General features: G+C 46.9%; 1 protein-coding gene across 1 annotated transcript; it reads left to right on the forward strand.

The window, feature by feature from the left end:
* The first annotated feature begins 5,313 nt into the window (after positions 1–5,313).
* On the forward strand, positions 5,314–6,848 carry LOC123117371 (BTB/POZ and MATH domain-containing protein 1-like). Its single transcript, XM_044538139.1, has one exon. The coding sequence runs from the start codon at positions 5,605–5,607 to the stop codon at positions 6,664–6,666; it is 1,062 nt and encodes a 353-aa protein (XP_044394074.1). The 5' UTR covers positions 5,314–5,604; the 3' UTR covers positions 6,667–6,848.
* Positions 6,849–11,096: the final 4,248 nt, after the last annotated feature.

Below are 11,096 nucleotides of genomic sequence, written 5' to 3' on the forward strand. Positions count from 1 at the left end.
AGAAACCAATCACTTGGGCACAGCCATCGGACTGGAGAAGCAACTTCCACTGCAATGTTGAAATCATAGTTGCCTGAGTCTCAACACATATCCAGGATTAAAACCCTAGAGCTCCTATTGAACTCTGAACAAGGGGATTCAGCTGGTTTCAATTTCCTAAGGGAGATGGAGCTGTTGAGGATGAACGGGCTTCTCATGAGGAATTGGATGATTTGCAAAAGGAACAGGAGGAGCTTGCCTGTGGAGAAACTGATGAGATGAATTCAAGCAATGATCAATATGAGGTTGATTTCCCTGTGCTTTACAAGGACAATGGAGACAAATGAAGCTAATGATCAGGTTGGAGGGCTTCAAGTTGCACCACATGCGTTGAGCGTTAGTCAGTTGCTGTTCGCGGATGATAGTTTACTATTTTTGGTGCAACATTGGTCCAAGCAGAGAATGTGGAGAGAGTTCTGAAGGCTTATTGTGATGCATCAAGACAAAGAATTAATAATGAGAAATCATCTACTTTTTCTAGTGAGAGGGTGCATGAACAGATCAAGGAAGGAATTAAATTGGTATTTCAGTTCCTAATGACACATTATCGGAGAGATACTTGGGTTTGCCAACCGCTGTTGGTAGCTCAAGGAATGAGACTTTCAAGTTCTTGAAGGACAAATTATGGGCTAGAATACATGGTTGGATAGAAAAGTGTTTATTAGTGGCGGGCAAGGAGGTGCTTGTTAAGGCCGTTGCACAGGCAATTACCACTTCTTCAATGTCCTGCTTTAAACTTACCCGTGGATTATGTGAGCATTTGAATGGTATGCTACACAAATTTTGGGAGGGTAGCAAGAACGGGGAACGGAAGGTGGCTTCAGTTTCATGGTCTGGGGTGACACAGGTAAAGAATATGGGTGGGCTGGGTTTTAGAGATGTTGAGTTCTTCAACTTACTGACGCTAGCAAAATAAGCTTGAAGATTTTTACAAGATCAGAGTTCGCTTACCAACCTCAAGGCTGCTTAGTACCCAAACGTAGATTTGCTGGAAGCTGAATTGGGATCAGCGCCGAGCCAAGTTTGGCGTGCTATACTTTTTTTTGATACATGGTAATTTTATTATCTCAGAATGTAGCATCAAGGGGATACAAAATATTATGAGTAACACCCAGCCTCTGCATAATTAAGATGCACACAGCCAAATCCAAAAGTCTGACAAAAAACATGAAATAAAAACTTGCATGAACGTTTTTTGAGATGGCTGAACAACATGGTCAACTACCGAGTTTAACTTGTTTGTAGCCACTTTGGTGAAAATCTTGAAGCTAACATTAAGGAGGCATATGAGTCTGAACTATTAGATCCGTTCGGCCTCCTTAATCTTCGCAACAAGACAATCTCGCCAAAATTAAGTCTAAATAGGTCTAGTCGGTCGACATGAAGACAATTGAACAAATCCAAAAGGTTAGTCTTGATGATATCCCAGAAATTCTGATAGAATTCTGTGGGGAAACCATTTGGGCCTGCTTGGAGCTTTGTTATGTTCCATTTGGAACACCGCCGCTCTCTCTTCTGAGAATGGTACTGTTAGGATATCATTTTCTTCTGCAGTGACTCATGGGATATCATCTGTTCGGGTCTCGTCAAGGGTGAAGTTCCCTTCAACTGCGTGCTATAATTGAGGGCAGAGACACCCTCAAGCTTGGGCTGATAAAACGCATCGGTAATAGGGAGAAAACAAGAGTATGGGATGATAATCGGCTGACTAGAGACTTCAAGCTTAGGCTAATTGTGGCAACATGGAACCCTCCATAGATGGTGAGTGATTTAATCCAAAGCATGACAAGAACATGGGTTACATCTTTTTTGGATGATCACTTTATTGATATGGACAAAGAGATCATAAGAAAAATTTATATTAGCTCAAGGAGGCAAGATGACTTTTGAGCATGGCATTATGAGAAACACGGTAATTTCTCGGTTCGGTCAGCATACCAGATGCTTGTGTGCATTAAAAAATAGAGAGAAGATTGGCTTGAGGATTGACCAAGCAACTTGGACACGAGCAAGATAAAAAAAACCATGGGTACAGATGTTGCATGTCCATATTCCTACCAAAGTGCGGATGTTCATATGGAGGCTAGCAAAGATGTCTATCCCTACAAGAGAGGTCCATGTTCATAGGAATATGGCCACTGATGATATCCGCCCAATCTGTAATGCAACCTTGGACACATGGCGACATGCACTGCTTGAATGCAGCATGTCGAGGGCTGTGTGGGTATTAGCTGACGAAGAGATGTTGGAACATGTTATCATGAACCGAACAGATGATGTCGGGCTCTGTCTTTTCTGGCTGTTTGACACGATGAAACCGTATGAGTTAGCAATGGTGCTAGTTACTCTATGGGCTATATGGTGGGAGAGGCGTCGGGCAATACATGATGGGGAGTTTCAGAATCCTATATCCACACACAAGTTCATCACAAAGTATGTAGAAGAGATTGATGTTCCGGTGAAACTGAAGAGAGAAGTGCGCCCTATAGGAGAACCATCGAGGCGGAGTAGGAGATGGATTCTGTCGGAGACTGGATGGTGTAAAATAATTGTGGATGGAGGGCTTTCACGAGATGGCCGAAGAGGAGCAGCAGCAGCTGTTTGCCATGCTGAGTTTGGACATTATTTGGGTGCTTCTGTAGTCGTTTTGGAAGGCCAGACAGATCCATCATGTTTGGAAGCTATGGCATTCAATGAAGGCTTTGCACTTGCCCAAGATCTGTAGATTATGGAGAGTGCATTTTCTACCATGCACGGTATATACCGTGCATTGATTTACCGCTTAATTATTTTAGGGTCCTAAAGCAATCACAATCTAACCTGCTGTACGTTTCTCCACCTTTCTGTCACATAGTCAGTTTGTATTTATGTGTGTCAGCCTTTTTAAAATAGTGTCCTTCCGTTTGAATGCCTCCCCCTTGTTGCAACTCTATCCAGAAATATATTTTCTCTTTCTATCTACCGTTTTAGATGCTTGATATCTTCTGAAATAAAAGTTTGTGTTATATTCTATTTTGGACAAATGTGTTTGTAACGACTAGATATTTTAAACAAGGGATAAGTATATTTTTCGTCCCTCAACTCTCTCGAAAATATAGAAATCGTTCCTCAACTTCGAAACGGTAAAGGTTAGTCCCTCAACTTCTCAAACCGGATAACTTTAGTCCCTCGGGTGGTTTCGTTGATGATGTGGCATGGTTTTGACCCTAGTATTCAGAGTTGACTATCACCTCTTTTTCGTTCTATTTTCCCACGCAATAGGCATTTCATCGAATAGTTGATGTGCACATTCTGGCTCGTGGGCTCCTGCCACCTGCGCTCGTCGGCTACTTGCTGCTGTTGCCAACTTAGATCGGGATATTGGAGAGACATGGAGAGGTGGGAGGAGCTCGCGGTGGCCGGTGGCTACACGGCCCTCGTCGTAGCTTGAACCTTGAGCAGGAGGGGGGCCGACACCGGCTCTTTTCCTCCTCCACACCAATGCCAGGCACGGGTCTATGGCGCATTCTTGGCGTCTTGATCAAGCGGCAGCCTCTCGTACGTGGTGTTGTCGGACGTGGCTGCAATCACCATGACGGGGCCAGAGCCCGGACGCGGACAGCTCTCCCATCACGGTACGCGGCGAGCCCCGTTGTTCCAGGAGACGCCGGCGCCGGACAGGGACAGTATCCAAACCGGCCGGTAGGACGACGGCGGCCGCCCCGGTCCGCGCGGGCTTCAATCGTGAATGCATCTGTTACTTGTGTACTTCTAGCCGGGACGCGTCCTTTCCGGCAAGGTGCACGGCTAGCTCGATTTCTTTCCGAGCTAGGTACCGCAGTACACGCTACACGAAGAGAGATGCATACGTACACAAGCAACGCATGCTAGATAATCGATTTACCCTGGAGGTAGCTAGCTTCGACTGATATGAGGAACCAGAAAAAAATGGCGATGCAAAATAAATTGTACCGTGGTGTTCAGCTTAATGTCAATGAAACGCGGTGCCAGCCAAGGACCTCATCGGCCTCGCCGTGGCCGGCGCCCATGCCTCGTCAAAGCTCGATGTGGCGAGTACGGTGACCAAGCTAGAGGTGGCGTGAACGCTGGCCAAGCTCCAGCAGGCCGCTTCCCTCGCAGAAGCTGCCACGACCACGAGGGTCAAAACCATCCCATATGATCAACGAAACCATAAGTGGTATGAGGGATTAAACTTATCCGGTTTGAAAAATTGAGGGACTAAGTTTTACTGGTTTTGGAGTTGAGAGACCATTTCTATATTATCGAGAGAGTTGAGGGACTAAAAATATACTTATCCCTTTAAACAAGACCTATAGAAAACTGATCTATAGAAAAATCGATGAAACTTGGTACATACAATACATTTTTACAGTTTCGTAAGGTCTCCACATTTCATATTTGAATTTTTATAAGTTGTGAAAATATATTGAAGAGTGATCTTATTTCAATGTTCTCTTCACAAGGAACATAAATATGCAAATGTATCATAAATCAAACTTACGGTTCAAAAGATAAAATAAATTTAAATTTTAGAATCATATGAAGAAAAAAAAACCTGAGTGAGTGTAGTACTACTCATCTCTTCTTTGTGAGTGAGAGGAGAGATATTGCAGGTAATAACTACGGGGAAAAAGTTGTCAGAAGAAATAGTGACTGATTGATATGACATAAATTAGTAGAACAAAGGATCATAAATTGAGATTAACTAAGCAACACAATGAGCAGATGCATGCGTGAATCCGAATCTCAAAGATAACCAGCGGCTGGTACATGCATGGTATATACCATGCATGGGAGAATGTCTTTTCTCGTAGATTATGTCGGTGAAGCTTGCTTCTGATTGCCTAGGTGACTAATTTACAGACAAAAGGCAAACTGCACCTATTCAATAATGATCTTGAGAGAAGTGGAGGAGAGAACTGAACTCTTTGATCGAGTGAACGTGGCTCATGAGAGAAAAGAGTCTACTGCAGAAGCTCATATAGCTTGCCAAAGGCGGCTTCATCTCTCGGTGTATTTTACCTGTGGATGTTTTTGATTGAATAAAGAACATATGCCACTCAAAAAAAAATGTGCACGTAGCAGACAAATTATACGCTGGCTCGGCCCCTGCTCCATCCTCTGTTGGAAATAATCACGAATCACTGTGTCCCTGTCCCTGTCCCTGTCCCGTACGGACCGGTAGCCTTAGCCGAATCAGCTCTGTACTAGATAGATCAGGCACTATATATATATCTGTACTAGCTCCATCTATAATAAACCAGATCAATCAAATCAAAGCAAGTAAAAGATACGAAGGCTCGAGTTGTCGACACGAGCGGTTCTGGTCGTGCGTAGGTATACGCATCAGGCCGCGGCTCTACGCTTGTGAACTAGCACCCTAAGTGTGACTTTGGCGGAAGCATCTGCTTGCGAGCTTCGGAAGGCTAGCTTCTACATACTGATTTGTTGTGTGCTCGAGCGTCTTCTGATCGGAAAGCAATCAATCCGAGTGCACCACCGACCTCGTCGGGAAGTACGTGACAAGTCGGCGGCTTTCGCCAACATCCTTCTCCTGGTCACGAGATGAAGACGTGTAAGACGGTGTCTACATGCACCCCAGTGGAGGAGGCTCAAGGTACGCATGTGTTTGATATCTTGGGTTACAGCAAGCACAAGGGCATGGGCCACGGCGTGGACGGCCGCATACGCTCAGGGGTTTTCTCCGTCGGCGGTCACGACTGGGTGATCTTCTTCTTCCCCGACGGGTATAAAGGACATGGCCTAGATTACATATCGGTTTTCCTCATGCTTTCGAGCAACAACGCTAAGGTTCGGGCGTCCTGCGACATGAGGCTGGTGGACCGGTACACCGGATTCTCATCTTCGGTGCATAAAACAGGACCTAGGATTTTCAGTTCTGGTGATATTAGTAAGTTTGCTCCACAGTCTAATTGTTTCATAAGGCACAGTGAGATCGAGGGATCCGCGTACCTTAGGGATGATCGCCTGACGATCGAATGCGTCGTCACTGTTTTCAACAAGCCACATATTACGCAAACAAAACCATTCCTTAAAATCGACATGCCACCAGCTGACATGACTGAGCATGTTAGCAAGCTGCTTGAAGAAAAGCAGGGATTTGATGTCAGCTTCATCGTCGGAGGAGAGACCATTGAAGCGCATAGGTTTGTTCTCGCTATACGCTCGCCTGTTTTCAAAGCGGAGCTCTATGGGTCGATGCAGGAGGCGAGGCCGGGGCAATGCATAACCATCATGGACATGCAACCTGATGTTTTCAAGGCCCTGCTCCATTTCATCTATACGGACTGTTTGCCTAGCGGTGAGGACACTGAGATGGTCCGGCTATTACTAGTGGCTGCGGACAGATATGCAATGGACAGGCTCAAGCTGGTTTGCCAAAGCATCTTATGCGAGGATCTGAACAAGGACACCGTGGCAATCACATTAGCTTTAGCTGACCAACATAACTGCCACCGGCTTAAGAATGCTTGCCTTGAATTTATCGAATTATCAAATTTCATGGATGCTCTGGTGGCTACACGACGGTTAAAGGATATCAAGAAGACTTGCCCATCTTTCATAGTGGACGAATTGGAGAAGAGAACAAAGCGTCGTAAAGCATGAGCAGCTACAAAAGGTAGACCTGCTAAATTCCTCATACCAATTCGTGGAAGGAATGATCAGGCCATTGTTAGATGAATCTAAGAGTTGTTACGTAAATACTGAAGTGATGTGGATGCCGACATATTCTGAAACTATGTATACCGCACTCTATCTTCTCGTAAGAAGAAATGGTTTTTATACAAGTTGATATATATGTAAGAATATTTATGTAAAAGAGAGAGGATATGGGTGGAAAATATTCATAAATTCGTTATTGTTGACCGATTGACATAAAAGGGCCTTAATAAATTCCTGTGAATTTATCAAACCTGCACCACTGCACATTTAAAGTTTGACGACGAGCAAGCTCAATCGATTGTTTTTCACGTCCATAATATGAGTAAACTGGCGGATCTGTCTTTGGTGGATTTGCTCGGATCTCTTCGTCGTTCGTCTTCGTTCGTGTGTTTTCAGGTTGGATCCTTTTGATCTATACTCTTCATCCGCGGCGGTTGCTGTTCTGGTGCGTTGGTTCTACGGGGCCTTAGCACGACGACTTCCCGACTGTCTACTACAACAAGGTTTGCCCGGCTCCGGCGAGGGAGGAGCGATGACAGCGGCGCGCCTTCGGCTCGCTTCAGTGCTTGTAGTCGTCGCTAGGTGGTCTACGGATCTGGATGTAATTTTTATTATTTCTAGTTTTCGTTGTACTACCATGATTGAAGATGAATAGATTGGAAGTTTTTCCCGCAAAAAAAAAATACGAGTAAACTGACTAGCACAAGGACTACATGCGCTGTCGCCACTAGTGACGACCAAACTCTAATTAAAGGGCGTATGTCACCCATGCTTCCTGCTAAAAAATATATGAAAGTGTGCAAAGGATTGGCTTGTTTGTATGGTTTAGGGACAAATCATTCATATCTTTTTGAAGTGCAATCGGTATGGAAGTAAACAATATTGTCTTTTTACGGTGACTATGCCTCCGTGAACCATTTCATCCCGAAGGCTATGAAAACAGCTTAGTTTGAACAATTACAATTGCAAAGGTGGAGGAAGCGAATTAAATTCTCGCAGATGGATGAAACAACATAGCACTCCAGTCGCGGAGAAGGGCCTTATTCTCAATGTTGGTCAACAGTTAGACCATAGGATTGTATAGACATATAACTAGCTGATTGACATAAAAGATGTAATACATTCCTGCGAGTTTGTCAAACTTGCACCACCGCACATTTTAAAGTTTGATTGAGCGAAAGAAGCCTTTACAAAAATAACCTACACTAACGAACCTGACTCATAGCAAAATAAAACAAAAAATCTATAGGACCCAACGACCGTCGCCACGCCAAGCGTCGAGACCACACCTTTGCGTTTCTCAGATATATGGTGCACTTCTTGTGCGGCCATTGGCATGATCCGGACCACATCTTTGTGTTTCTTTTTGTTTGAAAAAAGTCCATTTTACTACCCTGAATAAAGTGGATGGTTCACTTTACACCCTGATCTATTTTTCGGCTTCTTCTACCCCCAAACAAATCAAAACCGGACAAAACATCCCCTGGCTGGTTTTGTGTCCACTCGCTGCTGATGTGGCACAAGTCAACGGCGGTTTTGACTTGGGTGGGGCCCCTTGTCAGGTCTCTCTCTCTCTCCATGAACCCGACGCCGCTCAAAGGTGCTCGCCCCGGTCACCGCACCCCACTCCGCCTCGCCTCGCCTTCCGCGGCGTTTGCTCCGTCGTCGCTCCGGCCGTGCGCCTGCGCCGCCTTACCTCCTCCCCGAGCTTGCGCCGTCGTCCCCGTCCGCTCCCGTGCGTTGCTCGCGCCGTCGTCCCCGGCCGCCTGCCGGCTCCGACTGCCCCCGCTCTGCCCTCGCGGGTGTCGCCCAGCCTCCTCCCCGAGTACGCCGCTGTCCCTGTCCGCCCCCGCATGTTGCCCGCGTCGTCATCCTCGGTCGCGCGCCGCTTTGCACTTGGCCGCACCGCGCGTCCCTGCGCCTGGCTGCGCCCGGTCACCCCCGCTCGGCGCACGCTGCCCCGCCCGCCCCAGCGCCGGCCCGGCCGCCTGCCGGTGCCGCGCGCACCGGCCGCCGTCGCTGTGGCCGGCTGCTACTGCAGTAGGTGCAGCAGGGCCGCTGGAGCGGGGCCATGAGGGGGGGTGCCGGAGCAGGGCTGCGCGGGCGGGGCGCTAAGGCAGCAAAGCTACGCAGGCGGTGCGAGGAACAATAGCATGAGGCGCGGGCACATGCGCGGGGACAGGAGCGGCAGCAGCGGGCATGCACGAGCGGCAGCAGGTAGGCGCGGTGACGCGCACGCGAGGGTGTCGGAGGGGCACGGCCAAGCCGCGGTCGTCGGAGGCATGGCGCAGCCACGAGTAGCGCGAGACGGTGGAGTTCCACGCCGAGGTGCTCGGGCGGCACCTCGCCGACGGCCTCCTCGGGCCGTCCTCCCACGCCGTTTGCCTCGGCGGGCCCAGCAGGCGCTCGCGCTGCGGGAGCTCGGTGTGGCCGGTGCTGTCGCCGTCGCAAGGAGGCGCTCCACGCCACTCGCCGTCGCCTTCGGTTGGTGAGAGAGAGAGAGAGAGACCTGACAAGGGGGCCCCACCCAGGTCAAAACCGCCGTTGACTAGTGCCACATCAGCAGCGGGTGGAGAATAACCGGCCGGGGATGTTTTGTCCGGTTTGGGTTTGTTTGGGGGTAAAAGAAGCGAAAAAATAGATCAGGGGGTAAAGTGAACCACCCACTTTATTCAGGGTAGTAAAATGGACTTTTTGTTTTTGTTTTTGGTTGGTCTTCCGCTATTGTCCTGATTTGGTTAGTTTTTTCTTCCCTGTATCAATACATTCGGCTTAATTATATGGCCTTTAAGTTTCGATTGTGAACGATTTCTGGAAGTCTTACTGATTTATCATGATTGATAATCTGATATTTGTGTTGCTTAGTTTTTTGAAGGTCGGGTCGGGCCCGATCTGCAAGGCTTGCGGCCGCCTCTCCGGCAGCAACAATGCGTGCGGTGTTTGCCGCCAGGGCGGCCCGCCACCACCGCCGCCACCACCAGGGCTCAGCTAGCTCAAAGCTCCGTTCTCTCCTTCCTCATCTCACATCCCTGAGCTCTGGGAGAATTCTTCTGAACTCTAGGAGCACGCAGCGTAACTGCTGAGCCTTTCTCTGCTTTGCTCTGTTTTGAGACAGCAGAATGATATTCCTCTGTGATGTGGCCAAATGTGGCAATGCATATATGCTTGAGTAGATCCATGAAACTATATACTACTTGCACTCCGTCGTTAGTAAATGATACGTACTTGTTGTGGAGTCTGATTCGTCCGTTCGTTAATCTTTGATTCTTTTCTGGTGCCACTTCGAGTTTTGCCTCAAGTGTTTGACTGATTTACTTTCAGTTTAACCAAAGTGGTCGACTACTCAGAGTTTCGTTGCCATTGATTCAGTTTAAGCTTACAACTGGCGATCACTCTAAATTCTACTAGTAGTATATGTGTGTGGTTGTTCAGCCTTTGTCATCGGTTTAAGCTTACCTCATTTGTTTGGCTGAATCAGTTTCAGTTAAACCTTTGGCTGTTTTCTGACGCTTTTGTTTTGCCTCGTGTTTGACTGACTCGCTTTCAGTTCAACCAAACGAGTATTCAGAGCTTCCTTGCTGTACTGAGTGTCCACTTTAAGCTGATGGCATATACATGACGGTTCGGGCTGATTTTAGGTGACCCAGATGGTTGTCACTAGGCATGTTCATATTCAGTGACAATTTGAGTGTCACCGAAAAAGTTGGGTGGGCCATTTTTGAAAACATGAATAGAAAAATAACAATTTGTTTTTGCATCTGACTTATTTGGTGGCATGTCCAGATGTCATTTGTTAATAAGGGGAAATTTCTTGGAAATGGGGTTGTTCGGTTCCCTCCTAACAAAGGAATTTGGAACGAGGACTTAGGGTTGTGCTCGATTATGACGTCCCTGGTGAGATGAGAGGGCGGCACGGCGAGGTGACGTGGCTAGGGTTGTACAGCAAGGCGACACAAGCCTGGTGCATAGTGAATCAAGGGTGATTTTAGATGAGATCTGTTTACTAAGAGACATTGTAGCGAAATTGATTGGGTTTCTTGGATTATGTGATGCGAATTATTATGCAGTTTAATGTTTTGTATGAAATCTGGATAAAAAATGGATACATGATGTACCCAAGATGACCCTAACATACAGGTGTGAAGGATGTAGGACTCGAGTATATCGACCAGAGTGGTGGTGAATGGGAGATTTAAAATTTCTTCTGAAACTTAAATACCTCAGCGCAGCATACCGAAAATGAAACAAAACTACTACAGAAAAGAAACATAACAGAGATGAAAGATAAACTCTCAAAGATAACTGCTAGAATTCAAATAGAAAACTAGAGAGAGAGAGAGAGAGAGAGAGAGAGAGAGAGAGAGAGAGAAACA

Source organism: Triticum aestivum, chromosome 5B (assembly GCF_018294505.1).
Source record: "Triticum aestivum cultivar Chinese Spring chromosome 5B, IWGSC CS RefSeq v2.1, whole genome shotgun sequence".
NCBI lineage: Eukaryota > Viridiplantae > Streptophyta > Magnoliopsida > Poales > Poaceae > Triticum > Triticum aestivum.

Excerpts from the sequence above, each read along its gene's own strand:
- LOC123117371 (XM_044538139.1), top strand. The coding sequence starts at position 5,605 with ATGAAGACGTGTAAGACGGTGTCTACATGCACCCCAGTGGAGGAGGCT.